This window comes from Corticium candelabrum, chromosome 10 (assembly GCF_963422355.1).
Source record: "Corticium candelabrum chromosome 10, ooCorCand1.1, whole genome shotgun sequence".
NCBI classification, from domain to species: domain Eukaryota; kingdom Metazoa; phylum Porifera; class Homoscleromorpha; order Homosclerophorida; family Plakinidae; genus Corticium; species Corticium candelabrum.
Genome location: NC_085094.1, coordinates 5,406,059 through 5,428,687, shown reverse-complemented (window position 1 = coordinate 5,428,687; position 22,629 = coordinate 5,406,059). Strand labels below are relative to the sequence as shown.

Below are 22,629 nucleotides of genomic sequence, written 5' to 3'. Positions count from 1 at the left end.
TGTACTGCTCTAGTGACCCTATTTTATTATCGAATCAAGTTCTTTTGGAGGTGCACCTTCCATAGATTAGGTAATTTTCGAATTTATCTATAATTGCAATTGCATGTCTTCAGTCATCTTCGTCACCAACGATTCGCTGTACCTGATTGTAGGCATTTCGCGTTGACGGGCAAACCCAAACTCTAAGAAAGAGAGGTATTTCTCTTCTGCGAAAATGAATCTCCCTTCCCTTTCCGCGCTTACATACACTATATATGCACTATATATATATATATATATATATATATATATATATATACGTGTATAATATAACTAGTTGTATATATCTACTAGTTGTATAGTCTACACCCGCAACGCTGGCTTCTGTCTCCTCTGCCGGGGGAAGCAGAGCACGCGTAAAAGAAACTTCCATATACCTATAGGCGGAAAAACTATTTTCTTTACGAAACAATGGTTTTACAAAAGTCTCGAAAAGAACAATACGTACAAATGTATGCGCTGAACGGCAGGGTCTGGGCATACAAGGCAACTTGAGTGATGATTGTGGCTATCGGCGTTGTACTTGTTGTCTTCTTAGTTATTGTTGCTTGTCGCTGCTATTGGATTTCTACAAAAGTCGATAAGCGTACAGGGAGATGCAAAGTGCTTGCAGTTTTAGGCTCTGGTGAGCCAGGTCCCTATATTGTTCGTAAATTTTAGAATAATTTAGAATTTGTTGTAAGGTGGTCACACAACAGAGATGCTTCGATTACTTTCGGGTCTCTCAGAACGCTATCAACCAATAGAGTACGTAATTGGAGAGAGTGATAAGTTTAGTATGGAGAAATGCAGACGATTTGAGGAGGAGAGAGCGAAACAAAGCCCCAGACAGGTTAGCTCGGTAACAATGGTAATCACTATACTGTGCTTGCGCAGTCAACGAACTCGTTGCTACAGCACAGTTTCCATCATATTGTTCGGTCACGTGAGGTGGGTCAGTCATGGCTCAGCTCCTTCTTTTCTACTGTGGCGGCTTGCGTAGCTGCTGTGCCAACAATCTGTAGGTTGAAACCGGACTTGGTGAGCTGTGTAATCTATGAATGACAAGCATGTAGCCATCATTGACATTGTTGGCAGGTTTTATGCAACGGACCAGGAACTTGTATACCTCTTTGTGGCATTGCATACATTTACAAGGTACTAGATTATGCTTCGTGCATTCTCCAAGGTGTTTACTGATTTTTGTGTTAGATTCTTGGCATACGTTCTTGTAGGATCGTGTATGTTGAGAGTTTATGTCGTGTTGAAAGTTTGTCGCTGTCGGCGAAGCTTCTTTACTGGCTACGTATTGCCAACGACCTCTTGGTTCAATGGCCGGAATTGCAAAAGAAATACCCAAGAACTAAATACATCGGGCTTCTAGTCTAACATGTTGTGATGTGTACAGTATAAATTAATCATGTGATTCATTGTACTCAAGCCAGTGCAGTATTGACGTATCTAAGTCCTCAGACGTTGACATGACCAGAGGATGTATGGAATGACAAAGCAGGGCTAAAGCTGGAGTCTATCTTAATTAATTGATAAGGCTATTTAGTGATTGTATGTTGCATGTTGAAGAGTTCGGCGGTTGCAAATGTAGGCGAGTATATTCAATGTTTTAACTGTATTGCCTAACTGAGATCTATCATGTCTGTCGTCGACGATCTACTTTGTTTTCTGTGTTTGGTAAATTTTATTGTAACGCTTACTAATGCGTGTTAGGCCATAGCACTATTTGCTTCAGGTGAACTGCTATCTGTTTAACTTAAGTTAATTAATTGAATCCATAATATTGTAGATTGCAGCTTGCATCAGACTGTGTGTGACAAGATACTAATAGTATACTTTTTAAATAGTAATAAAAATATAAATTAAATGAGAATAATATACTAATTGATTATGTGATTCGTTACTTTGTTGCCATAGGTGAGTGTATCCATAAGTATGCAATATAACGCGTGGCACCTCAAGGCACTAATAACAATGGTCTGGGTTATACTGGTTCATGATTATTTCTTTGATTACGATTTTCCTCTAGCCCTCTGCCTCAAAACACTGACTCTACAATCTCACTATTTATACATGAGACCGAATATAAAGGTCAATTGTCTGTTCATAGAACAAAAGATAGCTTAGTTTGCCATTGAGCGATTGTTTAATGTGAAGACACAAAACACATTTTAAGGTCTCTTTGTCCGTTTCTTATTCTTTCCAGCCTTTCCATGGACAGTTTCCATATCTTCTGTGTTCATAACATCTGACTGTGATGTATCTGTGGACTCGTCGCCGTTCTTTTGTTTCCGTTTCTTTACTAGTTTCTTAATCAGTGGAGTGTCACCGGACGCTCCATCATCTCCGTTCAATTTGTCAAGAGCTGCCTTGCTCTTCTTTCTTTTCCGTATTTTCTTTACATTGGCAAGCTCTCCGTCTGGCATCTTGTCGGTACCTCTCTCCTCCGTGTCACTTGCATTTTCGTTTCCTTCAGTTTGTTCTGTAGGCTCCCACAAAGCACTTCTCACGAACCGTTGGGCAGCACCTTTATTTAGTCTCTTCTCTGGTTTCATTTCTTTCTCCTCGATTTCTTTCAACTTCCCCATGTACTGTTTGACACGGTCCAGTTCCTTTTGGACTGCATGTTCACGAGGTGGGACGCCCTGCACCATTAGGAAAGCCCAAAACAAGGAGTCTATGGCATAGCAGAGCGTCAAGTTGAGTCTTGCTTTGTCTAGAGTTGTTAGATTCTCATCCAGAGATTCGTGAGGAACGGCTAGAAGTTTCTTCAACACAGCATCTGTTCGGAGAAGTGACTGGTGGAAGTCCTCACAAATTCCTTCGATCTCTGGCGGCAGCGTCTCGTCTTCCATCTATCCGGGACAAACCTGTTGCATCCGGGGTTTTCTTCTAATTTTTTACTCAACTTCGCTCTAGAGTTTTCATTCAAAATTTAATCTAATCATTGAGCGAGGCATATCATCAAAGCGACGTGATTTCCAGGTGATTAATTAAGAAACAAATGCCGCGCCCTGTCTTTTGTCCAGCTTCTCGGACTAAAACGCATGCGCACAGTGTCTATCGATGTGAACAGAAAGAAGTCGCTGTGATGGAGTGTTTATCTGCCGAGTTTGAATCTTGGAGTTTAGCCCAGCCGCCAGAAAGACAGAACGGAATCGTTCTACTCGACGTAAGCACACGCAGTGTTGACGAGACGTTTAGCTCTAGCTGACGTCGCATTGTCGTTCCAGACTGTAGCAACTGGCGATAGAATATCAATGACAATGCTCTTGGATAGCGAGCACGAGTTTTTACTTCAGTGCCCAACTAGTAGGTGATAACTACTAGAGTATGAGTTTTGTGGCGAGTTCTTAGTGTCCACAGCACTACTACTGACGTTTCTGGTTTTATACCGAGTGTTTATTACAACTCTTAGTACAGACTAATCACAAGACAAGGACACTGTGAATGTGGATCGTGAATAAAGGCAGTCGTAGAGTAGAATCGAACAGCAGCAACTGAATATACTAATAAAGTTAAATTAATTATTATTGTATCATTGATATCAATGTATAAATTTAATTTATAACATTCGGTTGATAACCTAGCAAACAGGAGAGTGGGTTGATTATTTTTGGTTAGTACTCCGCTTGATTGTGATTTTGTTCGTTTGTTTGTGGGTTTTAGTCTGGCTGTGTAGATATGATTGGCTTGATATGATGGTCACGATCATCAATGTTGGGATTGTTGCTTACTTTTGATTGGCTGTTGTATGTGATATGTTTAGTGTGGAACTCGTTTGTTTCTTGTGGTCGTGAACTAACTCAGTGGTGTAGTTGTCTGTGTATTTGTTTGTCCTATTGGTATGTGGTGAGTGGTTGTTTGTTCGTTCTCTGTTTGTTTATTTGTCTGTTTACCTGTCTGTCCGTCTGTCTGTCTGTCTGTCTGGTTGTTTGTGTGTCTGTCCGTCTGTTTGTCTGTCTGTTTGTCTGTCTGTCTGTCTGTCTGTCTGTCTGTCTGTCTGTCTGTCTGTCTGTCTTTGTTATGGACATGTCTTGGTTATGTTCTGTTGCTTTGTCTTTTTGCATGGGCTTAGTTTCTTCTGTCAATAGACTATCCTTCACATTCTGATAATTTCTTTGTGAACACTTCATCGTCAACGGCTAAGCTATGGTGTAATGCTCTCAATGAGGTAATCTAGTCTTGAAATGATTAGAGACCCATCCTGCTCATACTGAATGTTTCTAGTATGTACTTGATTCACCGGCTCCACTCACATTACATCAAATTTTGAACAAGTACAGTACTAGTTATGCCTGTGTGCTGTCTTAAAGTGTAATTGATTAAGTGTGTGCTATACAGAGCTCTAGATCTTTATGGTTCCAAGTTATCAATATCAGCTGCTGCTATTTCTGTCGATAGTGATGACATGGCATCAGATGATGTGAATATACATAGTGCAGTCTGCATGTGTACTGAACTGTGTGTGTGCGTGCGTGTGTGTGTGTGTGTGTGTGTGTGTGTGTGTGCACGTGCGTGTGTGTGTGTGTGTGTGTGTGTGTGTGTGTGTGTGTGCGTGCACATGTGTGTGTGTGTGCATGTGCGTGCACGTGTGTGCACATGTGCGTGTGTACACATGTGCGTGCGTGCATGCATGCGTGCATGTTTGGCTGTCTGCCTGCTTATCTCATTTAAGGGTCTTTGTATTGCATTTCTAAAATTATTACTATATGAGTATTATGTGCTTGCTGCTGTTCACATGCTATGTATTTGTCAGGAAGTTGATATGGGGGAGGATGTTGTGGATGATGATGACGATGACGACGATGGCTGCCATGTGAGAAATATAATGGTTTGTTTTCTGTGATTCTAGTAACATTGTGTTTTACATTGAAGATGGGCATGTTGTCTGATGATGAAGCTTTCACAACAGAATGGGAACTAGAGCTGGCAAGGAAAAAAGTCAAACAATTCTTGGTTTATGTTTGTTGCAAAGAAACTAATTTTGAAGCAAATTGTGTAGAAAAGATGGGCAAAGAAGGAAGAAAGTCTTCGCGATCAGTTAGAAAGATCACAAGAAGGAAGCAGTACTGCAACTGTCAGACGTAATGATCAAAAGCTTATTGCAAGTGTGATAGTGTGATGTTTATTGAGGTTATTGATTGTAGCGACTGGTGAAGAGGCGAAGCAGGCCAAGCAGATATTCAGTACAAATGCAGCATCAGGGATTCTCACGAATGATCTAATAAAGATTATCGAGACAGAACAGGTAAGTCAGTAGAAGTAAAGACACTCTCTGGGTTATGACTGACGTTTGCAATGTGCAGCAGTTATAGACCTTTTCTCTGGGTGTTGACTAAAATTTTTGGTACAATACTCAATAATAGTAGAATTTAAGCCTAATTGGGTATGCTAGCAATTTAGTATAGTGTCTACTGCTGCACTTTGAGTCTACAAATGCTGCATGTTTATTTACAGAATTTTTTGCATTGATAGAATGTACATTAGTGCTATGGCGAATATGGAAATACGTTCTTCACACAGATACACTTCCTTATGTCTGTTTGTGGTAGAGGTATTTGTTTGTTGTTTGTTTGTTTGTTTGTTGTGTGTGTGTGTGTGTGTGTGTGTGTGTGTGTGTGTGTGTGTGTGTGTGTGTGTGTGTTTGTATGTACACCTGCAGCATAAATGTTACTGTTGTATGTAGTCAAACGCATGCATGTTTCAGTATTCATTCTGATTTGTTTACACAAAACATAAGATAAAGTCTGCTTTTTGTTTTATTACACAAATATATAATTGACAGGCGAAAGTACAACAGATTGGATATGATATTAATATGATTAAATTTATTTAAATGTAGGAAATTGGATTCTCTGCCGAGCCTGTGGACGATAATATTTACTGCTGGAATGTAAAGATGTTTGATTTCGACCCATGCAGGTAAGCATCACTCTATACTTCTATAGTAATTATGCATATTCATGTCTGCATTCTTATGCATTTCTACAGCGGCCTGGCTGCTGATCTTAAAGCTGTGGCTCAAGAGTTTGGTTACAATCATATCCAACTTGAATTGGTTTTTTGATTGCCGTATTTTTGTGCGCACTCAATTTTAACTAATTGTCTTGTTCTTCCCAGGATTTCGCTATTGACCTTTATCCCTTCTACCCTCCACATGTAAAAGTAATCAGACCTAGACTGCAGGCAAGTTTGAAGACAGAAATTTAAACACGGGGAAACATATACCTTAGTGTGTATTTTAGGGTGCTATGATGCAGAGAGTTACTAATATGGAGATTTTGAAATTATCATTTTGGTGAGTACTTCTTGATTTCAGAACAGGTTAGTTTGTTTTCTGTAATTTGTTTGTTGCTAGGAATCCAACCAAAAACATGTCAATTGTGCTGACAGAGATCAAGACATTTCTTCAGCAGTGGGCAAGGTTATCAGTAGTTATACATCTCAATTAGTGTTGTTGTACTAATTTATGATAGAAATGTTGGAAACGGATAAGACAGTTAGAAGAGCAGTTAGATGTTGGAATGAGCAAATATTAATAGACAAACAGACATAGATGGTAAACACAGACATTCAGAGAGGTGAACGAATGAACAGACAGACAGACCAGTGAGTGTGATGATGGCTAGAAACCAAATGTAACAGACTGAAACTCAATACTATATTTCTGACTGTGTCATCACGTATCCTTTGTATTGCCTTTAAATGGATGTAGTTTGTATATTGAATTGAATGAGATTTGTCCATTTTAGGTTAGAAGTGGAAAGTGTTAGAAACAATCCATCTCTTCACCCAAGTGGAGCATACATTGACATTGAACACCACCTTCTCAGATTGGCTTTGGTAAACACTTTAATATTAGATGTCTTGACTGTAAATGTGACAGACATGTAATCATTTATGTGTACTTTGACTAGGTGAGTGAAGTAAATCCAAGGGCGAATCTTCAGTATGCTATTGAAGTGCAGAAGGCTCCAAAGTTGAAGTCTAAAGCCATTGATCAGTCGGATAAGGAAGGAAAGAAACCAGAGTATTGGAAAGCTGGCACTGGCTTTGGTCACCATAATAGACCGGGTTAGTAGTGAAATTTATTGTTTCATCTCTGTGTGCTTATGTAGAATGGATGACCAACTTGAGCATCCAACTAAACAGTGACTCATTACCTGTTTCTTTGTTTGGCACTGTTGTGATGTGCCTTCTGTTTGCTGTATTTGTTATGTGTCGGTTAGTCTGTCTGTTGAGTATTTGCTCCTGTATTCGTCTGTTCATTCTTTTTAGTCTTTTTGGTCACCTAAATACTTTCTGTAATGTCTTTCTTACAACTGTTTATGATCACCAATCTATCACATCGGATGCTGTTTAGGGTGGGATGTAAATGCTTATATTGCTGCTCAAAAGGAGCGCGACAAGCAAATTGAACTGGTTTTGTCAAAGATCTTGACTGAGATAAGCTCTGTGTACAGTTACGAAGGGGAAGAAGGCAGACAAGATCCAGGATTTAGAGAAAATGTATTTGAAATTTTAGAAGGATCAGCATTAGTTCCTTTTATTGAAGTAAGTGACACTTTTAAATTTGGACCATCGTAGCTCCGTGTGTGCCAGTCAGTCTGTGTTGAGTATTAGTTTGGAATTTATTGTATACATTAACTTTGTCAATAGCTTGGGTAGTATAGTGGCATGAAGGCTATTTACTAGTAGTTAGAATGTCTTGTTTTGAAAGCACAACATTACAACTAGGTCACACCAGGGAAAGAACATTTTCATCAGTATTGAAGCTTATAAGTCAAGGATACTACAGTCAAGCACCTCTGGGCATTTTTGATGTTTTTTGTCAACTGGGGCTTTAAACTCGTCAAAGACTTTTTGGCATGTGTCTAAATAAATACATTTAAATTTTTGCTGCACATACATTGTTACTGTTTTGGCTATGTTTTTGTACTAGGTCATTAGTGGAATGTACCGGTATTTGGTTACCTCTAAAATATGTCATTTTGTAGCTGTCTCAGTCAAAGAATAATGACTCTAGTATACTGTCAGATACTTTATTTGTGTTTGTTGTGTAGCATTACTTGAATATAGAATCTTTTCTGGAGATTGGTCGACATGCATCAGTAAGATAACACACACTAACAATTTTGTCACCCACAACTAATACTGTTCATCTTTTCAAGTTGTACAAAGCTGTTCTAGACATCATTGCTGTCCTTGGTAAAGACGTTGTTTTGCTGAGTTTATAACAAATTTGTATGGTCTTCTCTGCAGCATCACATCCATTGCTTATTGCCTTGCTCTGTCCTCTTGCTAACCAGAGAAGATCAGTTTATGATTTGTTGTCAGCTCTAAAGTCACAAGTACAGTGATAGCTTTCAGAGACTTGTGAATGTTAGTGGTCATTGTTAACTGTTGTATTATTTGAAGGCTGCTTCAATATTGAAACATTTGCAAGGATCTGCTCAACATCTGTCAGACGAAGAACAATTGGCTCAGTTAGTGTGATAAAATTTTGCCTGTCAATGCAGAGCTTGCTGTTTGTTTGTGTACCATAAGTGTTGTTTATTTGTGCATTTGACTATCTGACTGTTGTTTGTCTGTTTGTCTGTTTGTTTATTTGTTAGCTTGTTTGTTTATATGTTTGAGTGTGTATAGGTTGGTCCACTAGGCCAACTGAACTTTGTGAAGCTGATAATTCTCAGGAAGTTAATTATCTTTTCTTGTTTTGAACTTTTTCTAGGTCAATCGTAGATCTGTTTAACACTGTTGAAAGTAGGTGTGACAATAGTGTGATCGTTTGACTTCTGTGTGTGTGTGTGTGTGTGTGTGTGACACTGCTTCTTTTAGGGGCTGTAGCAACACAAGGAGCTTCGTATCTACTTCAGCTTTCAAGCAAACCAGAAGCTGCTCAAGACAAAGTAGTTAAGAAACCAGTGAGTTTAGTATCCGTAGTATTATGATTTGACTAAAGGGAATTACAGGGAAAACACAGTCATAGAGACAACAGACGAAGTGTATATTGCATAGATGCATCATGCTCATTACACTACAGGCAGCATCATTGCTGATGTCTTCTCGAAACAACAAGATACGGTTGCTTGTATTTATTTCATTGCAGCAAGTTAAGTTACATCACAGCATTTATTTTAAGAAATACGAGTATGGTACTTAACTGCTTGTCATGACTCCTATACTTAGCAATTATTTTGCCATACATTATATGACTTTTTGACTGTTTAGATGTCGTTAGAAGAACGATACAAGCTACACATTAAATCGCTGCAGTTTGGCAGTATGGAGATTAAAAGTAAGCCGAAGATTTGGACACCGAGTCTTCATTGATCAAATTTCTGTGCAACTAGGACATCACTACTTGTCTGAAGCTAAGGCAGCGTATACACCTCCCCATGCACAGGTAATAACACTCACTAGCAGTCATGTTAGTAGTAATTGGTGATTGTGTGCATCTTTTTTAATTCTGTTATGTACTACTGCTTGTTTGGTGTGCTGCCGTTGTTCACTAAGGTGGGACAGCAGTCTGTCAGTGTGTTTAAGACACTAATTCTCTCAAACTTAGCTTGGTTATTGTATTAATAAATGTGGACTTTTATGTTTATGTGAGTTGTGAAGTCCAATGGCAATAGTCATTTTGAATGAGACTGACCTCTTGAAATACTAGCAAATTGCCTTTATCGAAAGTAACCGAGAAGACAGTTTTAGACATGGTTAGGCAGTGTTACGACATATTGGTTTATCATGTGATGTAGAGGTAGCAGGAGTGATATGTTGTTGTGACACCAACTGGTTTGGTTTGGTTGTGACATCCTAGTTTGTTGCTGGGTTTCTAGCGTATATGTTTCAAGTCTGTTTGCATTGGTGACTAGGTGTTCCGGATAGCACAAGAATTGTCATCATTAGCCACATCGTTACCAAGGGAATTATCGACGTCTGTATTTGTTAGAACGGTTGGTCTACGTTGATTGCTTGTATTTGTATAATTGTACTTTAAAATTTTTTGTGATATTAATTTTGATTATACTTGCTGCATTATGTTTAGGATGACAATCAAATCAACTTTATGAAAGCTCTTATAACTGGGTAAGGTAGCTATTTTTTGAGAGTCTTGTTTGTGCTAAGAGGTTAATTGTATCTATTGGCATTTTCATGAGTGTACAACATGTATGATGTTTTTTGATCAGAGAATTGTCAGGATGGCAATACCACTGAACTGATTTTTTTGTAATTTTGTAACATCTGCATACACACACGACTATGACTTTTTGAAAACTCTTTTCTTTTGTTGTACACGTGCAGACCCTGAAATAGGGATTTCAAATTGATTGGCCACTTAGAGCCGTAGCTGCCATTTTGTCAAATTGTTCTTGTCAAACGGCTGTGTAGTCTTGTCTTTGGTTGGCCAAACGCATTGTCTGGTTGGCCATTGACCGATGACATGCCATTGTTTCATGCTTTGCACGTATGAATGCTCGTGTAAATGCCATAAATATTGATTTCCTCTGAATATTTTGCTGCTTAGACCAGAAGACACACCATACAGCAACGGTTGTTTTGAATTTGATATCTACTTTCCTTCTATTTATCCAAAAGGTCCACCTAAAGTAAATTTACAGGTAGACGAGTTGTTTGTGTCTGATTTTGAGATGTGGATATTTATTTTGGTGTGAACAGACGACAGGAGGTGGGACTGTTAGGTTTAATCCGAATTTGTACAAGTGAGATAGTTGTTGAGATGAATGGTAGGCTGTTTGCTGTAACTTTCTCTGATTAGTTGTGGAAAAGTCTGTTTGTCACTGTTGGGCACTTGGGAAGGACAGCAAGGTATGACTGTGTAGCTTTGTAGTCAATTTGTATTATGTGAGATAGTTTTGTAATGAACAGGAGAAAAATGGAATGACACTTCCACCGTTCTACAGGTAAGGCAGTTGATGTCAGACATGCAGCCAGGTAGACAAATAGAACGAACAAGCAATTACTTTACTGACTCCCAGACTACGATGTGTAACAACAAGGGGCAGATGATTAGTCTGGCTGGCACACTTTCGCTGGTTGTTTTTGATGTCTGTTTGTAGTTAGAAGTAGATACGTGTATGTGTAAATCATGTATGTATTATATTGTTCTTTATATTATGTAAGATTACCGATACGTTCCAAACAGACTTGTGCAATTGGACTTCAAAAGACTAAGTGGTGATCTCAAATTGATCATTTCATTATCTGTTATAGGTTCTTGTCTCTATTCAGTCGTTAATTCTTGTCATGGAGCCGTACTTTAATGAGCCCGGCTATGAACGAGAGATTGGTACGAAAGAGGGTGATATTCACAACCAAGAGTACAGTGCAGGTAGGCAGGTTACGTTGTTCAGTTGTTGTATTGTTATAAGAATTGATTTGCTTTTGTAGAGGTTCGAGTGAACACTATACGGCATGCCATTATTGGTCAGCTGAGAAACCCAAGTCCTGGATTTGAAGATGCTATTCGAATGCATTTCTACTTGAAGAAGGAACGTGTTCTCAAGGTTTGGAAGTTGTCATGGATTTATTTTTATTTTTTCAGGTTTATTGTTGTCTCCATTCGTTGATAGCACTTTGTAATTCACTCTTGGTTGCATGACTTTGTATTGCTCTTTTACTTGGCAAGCAAGATGTGCTAGCAGCATCCTGAAATCAATGTTTTTTACATTAATACAGCAGGGTAGTCAACTAACTAGAATGGTTTGTTGTATATAGCCATAACTAGTTTCTAGTTTTGGTGTGAAAAGCAAGTGCATGTGCTGCATACTAGTGTGCTTGTGTACTCTCCGCAGTGTTGATGTAGTTGATGCTGATCTACCATTGACTGCTTTCTCGGCTATCTGATGATTAACTTTTATGTCACTAGGAGTGTGAAAGTTGGTTGTCAGATGCACGTAAAGGCAGCTCAAAGGTTTATCACAGCTCGGCTCATGAACGTGCAATGGAACGAGCTGTAGCTGATCTTCGAACAGAACTGTCAAAGCTCAAACCACCTGCGTCATTAAAATGACTGTTAGTTCATCAATGTCATCTTGAGTTTTGTTTATTTTTAGTCAGTTGTTTTAAGTTATCCTCCATTGCTACTTGTTTGTAATTTATTAGAGACTGTATTCTAGCACATCAGTGGAGGACCTCAGATAGTACAACAGAGTAGCTGATAGATTAGTTATACAACAACTTTATTGCAGCCGGTGATAAGTGAATGTCTTGCAAAACAGACTCTGGTTGCTTTCAACAAAATGGGACGGATGGGCTAAATAAATATTAGAAACCTAATCTTTTCTGACCTAATATATTCATTTAGAAGTGCAACTGATGGTCAGGGGCATAGGGTGGCATGAGCTAGACCGGGCTATAGCCCCATCATTTGTAGGCGTGGTCGTAATAATTGTGGACTGTAAATACGTGTGAGGACCAAAGCTGTATATAGTATAGATACACCACCCTTTTTCCAGTCTGGATCTGCCACTAGAAGCCAATAAAAGTGGGCATGTCACGTAGGATTGTGAAGTTTATCCTCCCATTTCTAGAGGTCACGCTATGCCCCTGTTATGGTTACGCCATAGACCAGACCTTCAGTTGAGATAAGTAATTTGCAAGAAAATGTATTTAATTACGGTAAAGTCAGGAAAGTATACTGGCTAGGGTCTGAACACAAGGTATGGAGCGGCGAGACATGTTCCCTCAAATCTCGTCTCCCCTTTGTCCTTCCTCTCCCTGCCTCTCCTCTCTTTCCTCCTCTCTCTCTCTCTCTCTCCCTTCTCTCTCTCTCCCTTCTCTCTCCCTCCCTTCTCTCTCCCTCCCCTCCCTGTTCTCCTCCTTTCTTCTCTTCTCACCCTCTCTCCTCCCTCCCTCTCCTCTCCTTCCTCTCCTCCCTCTCCTCCCTCCCCTCTCCTCCCTCCCCTCCCTCCCTCTCCTCTCCTCCTCCCTCTCCTCTTCTCCCTCCTTCCTTCCTCCATCTCCTCCCTCCTTTCTTCTTGCTCCTTCCCTTTCCCATTTCTCCCCTCCCCTTCTCTCTCTTATGGTAAATGGTACCTCTAACTGACAATTGAGCATGTCTTTTAGCAGTCCACCAGAACACAAAATTAATCACTTAAGTATATCCGGGCTTTTCGCTTGAAGGGTATGTGTACACGCGCTCCGGATTCGGTACAGCGAGCTGTCGCCACCGCCTAGATTATTGCCGTTACACCTCTGAAAGTTGTGAGTTCGCAATGCCTGTTTTTTCTAAGCTAACCTCAGCTGTCACGGCTAACCCAAGGACGACAGCAGTCAGTCTAGCAGTGGCCGCTGGCGTTGCCTTCGTTGTCAAACAACGCATGACGACAGGAAAGAGGTAAGTGTCGCGCTGCTTGTGTATTTCGCAAGGTAGTTGAGTGTTAAGTGGTGTCGTACACTCACATGTACGTACGTACGTGTGGTTGGTTGTCACAAGTCGAGATGGTCACGCTGGAGACAGACATAAACGTGTAGATGTAGATGTACAGTGGATTGATTAACGGCTGGTGTGTGTGAGTGTGGGTCTACATATGTAGGGGTGGCGCTGCAAATATACGTACAGTACTCGCATCCTTTGACTCAAGGGACACTCCCACGCATACTGGTAAAGTAGTGGTGTATGTACATATGACTGGTAAAGTATGTATGTATGTATGTACGTATGTAAAGTATGTATGACTCGGACTGGTAAAATTGTAAAGTGTACTGTATGTATGACAGCCAGCTGTAGTCTTCATCTCAGGACCAGACTTAATTTTGCTTGGCCAGTAGGAGTCAATATTGATGTACCTGTACTGCGCATGACAGTCGGTAATGGGCGTGTCAAAGCAGTACTAAAATCTTGGCGCTGCTCTGGCGCTGCAAAAACTGGCTTGGCACTACATGCAGTGCCATAGTGCCAGATGGGCACCCCTGCATATGGTATAGGAGTGCTGCTTAGTACGTCAGACCACTCACATAAACTTCAAATTTTTGCTGCTTGAAAAGTTGATGTTGGGCTTCCCAAGTGTTCAGTCATGTATTTTATGTTTACACACACACACACACACACACACACACACACACACACACACACACACACACACACACACACACACAAACACACACACACACACACACACAAACACACACACACACACACACACACACACACACACACACACAAATGGACAAATGTCAAGCCCTCCACGTCATTCGTGAATGACGTCAACCTTAAGGTTAGTTGTGGAGATAGCTCCTCCTGCCTCTAGAGACAGGCCGTCCATGCGCTACATGGAGGCTTAGGGCCAGTGCTACAATCCACCTGGAGCTTGGCCAGAGTCACCCAGGGGCACTGACTATGGCAAAGTTGGGACTGGACACCAAGGCCCTCACGTGCCCGTCTGCTGCATGATGTCAGAGCCAAGCCAGCGGTCATGTCCACCCCAGTCAATGACCAGGTACTCATTTATACTCCTGAGTCGAGAGAAACAATTGTGTGTAAGTTTCTTGCTTAAGGAAATTATGCCATAGCTCGCCATCACTGTGACTTGAACCTGCAACCCTGCAAGGTCTCAGATGTTTTCATTCTCCACATGCACTCTCTAACCAATTGAGCTACAGCACACACACACACACACACACACACACACACACACACACACACACACACACACACACACGACTGATTTGTACTTTATATGCTGCTGTTTCTACATAATTTACTGATGGTTTATTTTAGGTCTGGTAGGAGAGATGCAGGTTTAGTAGATACACTCCATGTTACACCAGACGTATGTGATGCTTTGCACGGGAGTGAACGCGTGATGGTTTTTTTATTTGACTTTTTGTCATTTGCTAGGATGGAAGGAAAGAAAAAGCGGCTGTGGATGCTGTTTTCATTAGGTAATGTTCTTGCGATTTTGTGATTTTATGATCTAGAGACTTGGTTTATTGTGCTGTAGGCGGCTTGTGTCCCTATTCAAGATTTGTGCTCCTGGAATCTTTTCGAAAGAGGTGTGTGTGTGTGTGTGTGTGTGTGTGTGTGTGTGTGTGTGTGTGTGTGTGTGTGTGTGTGTGTGTGTGTGTGTGTGTGTGTGTGTGTGTGTTGTGTTCTCAGATGTATGATGGTGGTGAATGGACTGTGTTACGCTTCCTGTTCGGCTTGAATTCTGTCTTTCATCTGACTTCTGCTACTCATTGCTCCATCCTTTCACTACCTAGCATCAGAGTACTTTGGAGCCCACACACCCAGCGTTGTTGAGGCACCATATAGCATGCGCACTGGGTGCTTGCAACCTCAGTGTTGTTTTTGCGGATTTTCAAGGCATGGCTGTAGTCAAGTCTGTAGATTTTTTCCATTGCATGAAGACATTGCCCAGCAAGAAGTGATAGCCTGTAGTCACAACAAGTCAAGGTTAAGTGCTCAAACACAAACAGAATGAAGACTACAGTTTGAGAGTGAGCAAGTCGTCTTTGGCACTACACTGCTACATACGAGACTCTCTAACGTCAACCATCTTGATCACACATGACATCAGGAAACCAGAAGAAGACGAGATAGTTGCTGTAGATATAAGAACTGAACAGTACTAGCTACTGTGTGTAGTGACTCTTGCTAGGACACGCCATCATCTATTTTAGATGGGTGGTTTATGGTTTGTGGTAATGGTGTGTGTGTGTGTGTGTGTGTGTGTGTGTGTGTGTGTGTGTGTGTGTGTGTGTGTGTGTGTGTGTGTGTGTGTGTGCACTTGCATGAGTGATGTTGCATAGCTATTGTACTCTTTGTGGCTACTTGGTATACAGCACTAGTGATATCTGCGCTGTTCTAGAGTGGCTACTTGTTGATGGTTGCTCTGTCACTCGTTGCTCGTACCGTGTGTGATCTCTGGATGATTCAAAACGGAACCGCCGTTGAAAGGTATAACTCGTGTCATTACTCCTCTTTGTACATAGACAACGTTCACCCTTTTTCTTCTCAGCTCCATCATCAGGAGAAACTTCAATGCATTCGTCCAAAACTTGATGAAATTTATGTACGCTATGCCTCTGGTATGTTACGTCACTTGTATTCTATTACTATAGATATTGTATGAGACGAATGTCTTTAGATTGCTGTTTGTAACAATCTGCTGAAGGTTTGATGCTATTTCTCGTTGTATCTCATTTTTGGCTCATTTGCTTGTTCTTGGCTTAATTAATTAATTATTGATTATGTTTATTGATAATTCTGTTGTTTTGGTTGTGTGTGTTTGTCATTCTGGTTAGTCGATCTTTGGTCTGTCAATCCACCTTTACACCATCGGGATTCATCCGCTTACCAACATATCTAGTGTCTTAATTTTCAATTGTCTTTCTGTTGTCAGTCATTGTTTGTCTGTTGGTCTGGTTGTGTGTGTGTGTGGTGTGTGTGTGTGTGTGTGTGTGTGTGTGTGTGTGTGTGTGTGTGTGTGTGTGTGTGTGTGTGTGTGTGTGTGAGTTACGTTTCATCTGATGTTACAGTTTGGATTGGACAAGCTGAAGCTCTCGTTTAGAAGCAGACTGTCAACGTATCTCTTCAAAATGTACCTCAGGTAAACGTCTTTAATCTTTTATTGCCACTCTCATTCGACTGCTTTCCTCATTTCTCCAGTGGCTTTACGTACTACAAGATGGTTAATCTTGACAACCGGATAGCCAATGCAGACCAGTTGTTGACACAGGTCAGTGTATATGTAATTCATTCAATATGTTATTGTAGTATTGGCATACCATCCAGACATCTTGGCCTGTAACTAGGAAATTTGCCAGAGGTTTATGCCTGTACCGCATTTCTTCGATTCGAATAAAAACCCACGCTTAAATAGCAACCCAGGGTCTAGAGTGATTGAAAGAATACTAACTCATGCTCATAACCCACGGTAAGGTCAGAGCTCCGAGGCTACAACGTGTTCTGGAAACTCTCAACAATGGCATCATGCAGCAGAAATGAGATGCTGTATTTGGAGCAAAAGGGACATTCGTGAGGACATAGTGAAACTTGCTTTTGGTTGTGAGAGAATCCAAAGATTAAGATATGTATTACAATGTGAGAGAATCCAAAGATTAAGATATGTATTACGATGCTCTAAATCAAGTATATTTGTAAGTCACTTTAATTTTGTAGATTTCGTAAGTTTCGACCAGTTTCCTAAATTTAATTGCTTCCTAATTTTTCTAGAAATCAGCTAATTAATTATACATGCCCATATACTATACATATATACTATGTACACTAGTACTCATGATTTGCACACTCCAATGTTTGCTTTCTCGCATATCACAGCAGACTCATGATTAACCTCCTCGTTCAGGTCTGGCAAAAATGGCATTGTAGGAGCCTTGAACTGAGGATTCTTGCTTTCCAGCCACGCAGTCAGTGACATGCTTCGTCGGAGTTAGCTCACATGGGGATTTACGTCGTTTCAAGACGTACGTACGACTTACGCATGTGTTAAAGTTGTGCCTCGCATTTCCGTCATTCTTACTGCGACATACTACACACTGTTTGTTGGTTGTTGAAATACCGTTGGTAAATAGATCTGTATCTTGCATTGATGGACGCATTAAACTTGTGCTTGCTTGTTCTCACTTAGAATGGTGGAAAGAATGAAAACCCATGCTTGAGTAGCAACCCGGGGTCTTGAGTGATTGAAAAATAGTGACTCGGAGTTGTTAATCGAAGAAATACGGTGTGCTTGTTTTGTTTCACTTCTCTTTAACTTTATGACATACAATTACATGAACACATTCATGAGTAGCTGTGCTGGGAGTTAGTAGTGACTTGGATCCCAGTTGTAGATGGAATTATTGTACTCGTGTAAATGCATACGGAAGCTTGAAACGAATTTCCTTGCAGATAATGTAGACTAAACTAGACAGATGTCTATTCTTGACTGTGTTACAGCAGGATGTCACTTATCCGAACACTATGTTCTCTGACCCATTCCTAACTCTGATAGTTCGGATATATACTAACGCCTACTTGCCACACCCACATAATGGTATGGAATCCGAGACTCAGTGTGGTACACTTAGATAGTGATTTAATTTATACCATAATTATTATATATTTTTCTTGCATAAAGAGAATGACTCGTTTTTGCGTTTTCTTCTGTGGCTTTGGGGGTTTCTGCATTGCCATATTGGATGAGAACTACACGTGTACTCTAATACTCATGCACACTACCGTTTGTGCGTGCAAACCTAGAGTGAGTCTGAGGCACATGTTGTGTGGTTAAGTGACATCCTACTGTACATGTTTTTAGAATTATTGGTTGGTCACACACTTGAATGAACTTTGTGAAACTGTCAACGGATAGTCTGATGACATGCTCTAGATATGATGCTATGGTGCAGTCACCTTCTGTTAACTTAACCCCGTACCAGTGGCATTGCATCAACAAGTTTTACTTTCGTAATGTGTTTGTAATATGTTCTGATGGTGGAATTGTTGTAGGATGTTGAGAAGTTCTGCAACAGTTTGGCTGACTTGTACTCTAATATCAGCAAGGTTGAGGCTGCTTTGTGTCTGTTGGAAGTAGACATTCGTGACTGTGTGTGGGAAATGTTGTAGCCGTTGTTGGACATTTGTATCTACGTGAAGGAGTTGACAGGAGCTATAGGAGCACAAGTGAGGGCATGTGCGCACGCGCGTGCACACACACACACACACACACACACACACACACACACAATTGTGACTTGACTATGTGATGCTTTGACTTTCAATTTGCTCTCAGGGGCCTGCATTTATGCTTGCTTACCTGGCTGTCTCGGGTTTGGTGCTCACTCGACTGCGAGGGCCAGTCGGAGGTCTAACCGTTACCGAACAGAGATTGGAAGGAGAGCTTCGCTTCGTAAATTCACGTCTTATAACAAATTGGTTGGTCATGCATAATCTACTGCTGCTTGTTGATCATATAAGTATGTATCGTGCTTGCTATGCTTTAGTGAGGAGATAGCATTTTATCAAGGAAATGAGAGAGAAAAGACGACAGTTATGTCTGCACTTCAGCGTTTGGTTAGAATTCTCAGCATTTTGTCGGACACTTGAGGTACAAATTTGTGTGTCTCGTCACAGGTAAAGCATCTAAATAAATTCATCTGGTTCCGGTTCTTGATTGGAATCGTTGACACGGTTACAGCTAAGTGTGAGTATGATACCCTACTAGATAACACACACACACACACACACACACACACACACACACACACACACACACACACACACACACACACACACACACACACACACACACACACATGCACGCACGGACGCACACACACCATGTTATTGACTTGAGTGCGTGTAAGTATGCAACTTCAGCAACACAAGAATTATTTTCTCTCGGTTTGTAGATCTTGCAACGTGTGTCGGGTATTGCGTTGTTAGTCGGCCGTTTCTTGATCTTTCCCATCCACGTCATCTTCATAGCACTCACACTCAACTGATGGAGGTAACAACTTGACCATTTTTTTCTATTTTCTATGATTCACTTTGTATACTTACTGTACTACAGGATTACTATCGTAGTGGCCGGATGCTGGTTAGGTTGGCACAAGCCATTGGTCGTTTGGTGCTAGCAGGGAGGGAAATGACGAGACTGGCTGGGTAATGATGTTTGGTATACTTAGTCTGTGGTGTTTGTGTCATTCTGTTTGAGTGTAGTTACACTGCACGCGTGACCGAGCTGATAACCGTACTGAAGGATTTGAATCAGGGCACATACAAACGTACGATGGTCACGAATTCTCAGTCACAGCAGAAGTCAGGTATGGCTGCATCCATACGCTCACGTTCAACTGTCACACTTTAAATTCTCAGACATGCATCTGTAGGCATGTCATCTCACTCATTGTTGTGTGTGTGTGTGTGTGTGTGTGTGTGTGTGTGTGTGTGTGTGTGTGTGTGTGTGTGTGTGCACGTGTGTGCATGTGCCCTCTCAGCCTGTCAAGAAATTGTTGTTTCAGCGTCTCGAGAGCCATCACAACCATTTGTTCCTGGTACTGGTGAGCTGATTGAGATGGACAACATTATTAGGTACGTATGCTTCCCTACCTGCCGTCAACCCCTCTTGATACTAAATGCATTTCCAGTTTCGATCATGTCCCTCTTGTTACACCCAATGGAGACATCCTTATACCAGACCTAACATTTGAGGTGAAACATGCTTATAAATACAACATATAAATGATCAACCAATAACTCAATTGTTCAGGTTCGTTCTGGCATGAACTGTCTTGTCTGTGGACCAAACGGATGTGGGAAGAGTTCATTATTTCGGGTATTGGGAGAGGTAAGTGTGTTGCTCACTTTCAGCTCTCCTTGTAAGTCTTTTTTTTTTTATAGTTGTGGCCGTTATTTGGTGGACGTTTAGTGAAACCTCATAGAGAAAAACTGTTTTATATACCTCAGGTTGAAACATCTCTCTACATAATGTCATTATGATCATATGTAGTCAAGTAAGCACGTTGTTGGTGTTTCTGGATTGCAGAGGCCGTATATGACTCTTGGTACTCTACGAGATCAGATCACGTATCCAGACACTGTTGAGCAGATGCATGCCAAGGGGTTCACCGACGAAGGTCTCGCCGAATATATGAAGCAAGTGCAGTTGAATTATATTCTCGAAAGAGACGAAGGATGGGACACAGTGCAGGTTTAACATAAAAACTTTGAAGTCGTGTGGACGTTGTAAGCAAGTTGGGGGAGCGGGTTGACAAACAGAGGGAAACTGTTGGACATGTGAGTGAATAGATAGAGGGGACAGATTGACTGACACATATGTGCCTCAGATAAAAATCGGACGGGACAAGCAAGAAACACAGACGGAGATGTAGACCACTATTTGAGTATTTGACACACACACACACACACACACACACACACACACACACACACACACACACACACACACACACACACACACACACACACACACACACACACACGAGGTACGACTGGGTGAGGATGAACATGAACGAGAATGTTACACAACACACTGACAATAAAGTGTGGGGCAGCAGTCACAGTGTACCTATGCTTGTACACAATTTGCTCACTTTCACAGGCTACCGTCTTATTCTATTTAGGACTGGATGGATGTTCTCAGTGGTGGAGAAAAGCAGAGAGTAGCGGTACTACTGACTATGGCTCTTAGTTTCAGGCTGATCAAACTGTATACTTTGGGATTGGATGTTGCAGATGGCAAGGCTCCTCTACCACAAACCTCAATTTGCAATCCTCGATGAATGTACCAGTGCTGTTAGTGTCGACGTAGAAGGTATGATCTATCGACGATGCAGAGAGGTAAGGTTGCTGCAACACTCATTCTCCATCAATATTAATGTTTTTGTACTGTGAGCAGATGGACATTACTCTCTTTACCGTATCTCATCGAAAGTCGCTATGGCAACACCATGAAGTCTGCCTGCCCACCTGCCATGCCACTGTAGCAACGATAATTTTTGTATTTTGTGTTTAGTTTGTCCTACAGTTTGATGGTCACGGAGCATACGAATTCAAGAGAATTGAGCCTGGAATGGACGAATTTGGTTCATAAATGGAAAGGAGGTAGTTGCTCATTAGTATCCGACTTTCCACTGCTACTTGTGTATAAGCTTACTACGATGGATGAGGATTGCGCCCTTTGTGTAGCTTACATGTGTCACATCCATCATACTACTGGGCGTTCTAGTCACCATTGTGTAGAAGACGTAAGGTAGTAGGCATCAATGGAGTGACAATATATTGATCTCTTTAATATACGTATACAGTATGAACTGTGCATAATTTATCTGCTCAAAAGTTAAATGATTCAAAGCTACGGGTGTAAACAAAAATCAACAGTATACAGTAAACATCAACATCAACTAATATGTCACATGATTTATTTACACTATCTGTTGTTGGTATATACCATCCACATTGCAAAAACTGTACTTGCATGCCTTACTGTCGGCTAAGATGTTCGATGTAAGTGAAGCCACTGGTTATTCGTGCTCCTTACTATAGCTCTTCGTCAACAACCACATCTCTCAGACATGTGATGACTGATGAAGTTGTTCCTCGGTCTTCTAATGAAACTACACATATGTTGCTGTATATGTAGACTTCGAACAAGATGCTATAGAGGAAAGAGTTGTAGCTATGTTTATGGTTTATAGTCAATTATTCGATTGGTTCACACAACAATCAAATATGAATGCAGTCACAGTGCATGCAATTAGCAGTCACTATGTTCTTTTCACTTCAACGTTCTAACATTCGAGAAGTGTGTATTAACTGTCAATGTTATCATAAAACTACTGTAGCTGCAGGTAGACTGTTGATTAGGTGTGAAAGGCAAGACATCCAGAAAGAACCTCCTAAATTCTTCTGACAACTCTGTACACGTAGAGAATTGGTAATCCTAAACTGGCAATCCACTAAATTTGAACCAGTGTAATGCCTGCCTGCATGATACTAAGCATCCTCTCAAGGAACAAAAAATGGGTGAGCTGCATAACCGTTTTCTATCGCTCTGCATGACTCTGCTACAACTGATTTAATTAAACAAGAACAATACTTGACTT

The 22,629-nt window shown here is 40.8% G+C and overlaps 4 protein-coding genes across 7 annotated transcripts; 3 read left to right on the top strand and 1 right to left on the bottom strand.

Annotated features, from left to right (window-relative positions):
* Nucleotides 1-535: 535 nt before the first annotated feature.
* Nucleotides 536-2,009, top strand: LOC134185562 (UDP-N-acetylglucosamine transferase subunit ALG14 homolog). The gene is made up of 5 exons (XM_062653376.1): nucleotides 536-664; nucleotides 723-871; nucleotides 937-1,059; nucleotides 1,117-1,176; nucleotides 1,231-2,009. The coding sequence occupies exons 1-5, from the start codon at nucleotides 538-540 to the stop codon at nucleotides 1,405-1,407; spliced, it is 636 nt and encodes a 211-aa protein (XP_062509360.1). The 5' UTR covers nucleotides 536-537; the 3' UTR covers nucleotides 1,408-2,009.
* Nucleotides 2,010-2,014: 5 nt separating this feature from the next.
* Nucleotides 2,015-2,885, bottom strand: LOC134185561 (nuclear nucleic acid-binding protein C1D-like). Its single transcript, XM_062653375.1, has one exon. The coding sequence runs from the start codon at nucleotides 2,883-2,885 to the stop codon at nucleotides 2,202-2,204; it is 684 nt and encodes a 227-aa protein (XP_062509359.1). The 3' UTR covers nucleotides 2,015-2,201.
* Nucleotides 2,886-3,034: 149 nt separating this feature from the next.
* On the top strand, nucleotides 3,035-12,313 carry LOC134185560 (baculoviral IAP repeat-containing protein 6-like). Of its 3 annotated transcripts, none has more exons than XM_062653372.1 (34): nucleotides 3,035-3,202; nucleotides 3,264-3,342; nucleotides 4,125-4,204; nucleotides 4,261-4,310; nucleotides 4,375-4,456; nucleotides 4,790-4,849; nucleotides 4,909-4,974; nucleotides 5,036-5,117; nucleotides 5,181-5,281; nucleotides 5,876-5,955; nucleotides 6,025-6,091; nucleotides 6,154-6,219; nucleotides 6,279-6,331; nucleotides 6,392-6,457; nucleotides 6,786-6,876; nucleotides 6,951-7,107; nucleotides 7,397-7,587; nucleotides 8,097-8,144; nucleotides 8,205-8,241; nucleotides 8,296-8,384; nucleotides 8,452-8,519; nucleotides 8,765-8,796; nucleotides 8,872-8,957; nucleotides 9,265-9,331; nucleotides 9,387-9,439; nucleotides 9,909-9,989; nucleotides 10,082-10,122; nucleotides 10,562-10,655; nucleotides 10,714-10,757; nucleotides 10,814-10,863; nucleotides 10,924-10,958; nucleotides 11,269-11,386; nucleotides 11,446-11,561; nucleotides 11,924-12,313. In XM_062653372.1, the coding sequence occupies exons 1-34, from the start codon at nucleotides 3,035-3,037 to the stop codon at nucleotides 12,065-12,067; spliced, it is 2,742 nt and encodes a 913-aa protein (XP_062509356.1). In that variant the 3' UTR covers nucleotides 12,068-12,313. The 3 variants fall into 3 exon arrangements, with proteins under 3 accessions (XP_062509356.1, XP_062509355.1, XP_062509358.1); XM_062653371.1 differs by having other exon boundaries at nucleotides 8,765-8,811; XM_062653374.1 differs by lacking the exons at nucleotides 3,035-3,202; nucleotides 3,264-3,342; nucleotides 4,125-4,204; nucleotides 4,261-4,310 and having other exon boundaries at nucleotides 4,385-4,456; nucleotides 5,037-5,117; nucleotides 8,765-8,811; nucleotides 11,924-12,312.
* An 849-nt stretch (nucleotides 12,314-13,162) lies between these two features.
* Nucleotides 13,163-21,972, top strand: LOC134186088 (ATP-binding cassette sub-family D member 3-like). 2 transcript variants are annotated; one of them, XM_062654005.1, is made up of 27 exons: nucleotides 14,196-14,495; nucleotides 14,554-14,606; nucleotides 14,777-14,828; nucleotides 14,897-14,940; nucleotides 15,000-15,051; nucleotides 15,867-15,955; nucleotides 16,017-16,086; nucleotides 16,146-16,172; nucleotides 16,537-16,607; nucleotides 16,667-16,736; nucleotides 18,512-18,565; nucleotides 18,629-18,685; nucleotides 18,795-18,937; nucleotides 19,006-19,075; nucleotides 19,136-19,205; nucleotides 19,414-19,511; nucleotides 19,575-19,666; nucleotides 19,724-19,827; nucleotides 20,026-20,095; nucleotides 20,152-20,215; nucleotides 20,274-20,351; nucleotides 20,405-20,470; nucleotides 20,550-20,714; nucleotides 21,148-21,192; nucleotides 21,260-21,364; nucleotides 21,423-21,479; nucleotides 21,540-21,970. In XM_062654005.1, exons 6-27 carry the CDS (start codon nucleotides 15,882-15,884, stop codon nucleotides 21,615-21,617), a joined length of 1,728 nt encoding a protein of 575 aa, XP_062509989.1. In that variant the 5' UTR covers nucleotides 14,196-14,495; nucleotides 14,554-14,606; nucleotides 14,777-14,828; nucleotides 14,897-14,940; nucleotides 15,000-15,051; nucleotides 15,867-15,881; the 3' UTR covers nucleotides 21,618-21,970. The 2 variants fall into 2 exon arrangements, with proteins under 2 accessions (XP_062509987.1, XP_062509989.1); XM_062654003.1 differs by lacking the exons at nucleotides 14,196-14,495; nucleotides 14,554-14,606 and adding an exon at nucleotides 13,163-13,393 and having other exon boundaries at nucleotides 21,540-21,972.
* The last annotated feature ends 657 nt before the right edge of the window (nucleotides 21,973-22,629 follow it).

Excerpts from the sequence above, each read along its gene's own strand:
- LOC134185562 (XM_062653376.1), top strand. The coding sequence starts at position 538 with ATGATTGTGGCTATCGGCGTTGTACTTGTTGTCTTCTTAGTTATTGTT. Across the intron at positions 1,060-1,116 it reads GTAGGTTGAAACCGGACTTG|GTTTTATGCAACGGACCAGG; the intron begins GTGAGCTGTGTA and ends CATTGTTGGCAG. Across the intron at positions 1,177-1,230 it reads GCATTGCATACATTTACAAG|ATTCTTGGCATACGTTCTTG; the intron begins GTACTAGATTAT and ends TTTTTGTGTTAG.
- LOC134185560 (XM_062653371.1), top strand. The coding sequence starts at position 3,035 with ATGCCGCGCCCTGTCTTTTGTCCAGCTTCTCGGACTAAAACGCATGCG. Across the intron at positions 5,282-5,875 it reads AGATTATCGAGACAGAACAG|GAAATTGGATTCTCTGCCGA; the intron begins GTAAGTCAGTAG and ends ATTTAAATGTAG. Across the intron at positions 10,959-11,268 it reads ACACTTCCACCGTTCTACAG|GTTCTTGTCTCTATTCAGTC; the intron begins GTAAGGCAGTTG and ends TATCTGTTATAG.
- LOC134186088 (XM_062654003.1), top strand. The coding sequence starts at position 13,272 with ATGCCTGTTTTTTCTAAGCTAACCTCAGCTGTCACGGCTAACCCAAGG. Across the intron at positions 14,829-14,896 it reads CACTCCATGTTACACCAGAC|GATGGAAGGAAAGAAAAAGC; the intron begins GTATGTGATGCT and ends GTCATTTGCTAG. Across the intron at positions 19,828-20,025 it reads TCAGTCACAGCAGAAGTCAG|CGTCTCGAGAGCCATCACAA; the intron begins GTATGGCTGCAT and ends TTGTTGTTTCAG.
- LOC134185561 (XM_062653375.1), bottom strand. The coding sequence starts at position 2,885 with ATGGAAGACGAGACGCTGCCGCCAGAGATCGAAGGAATTTGTGAGGAC.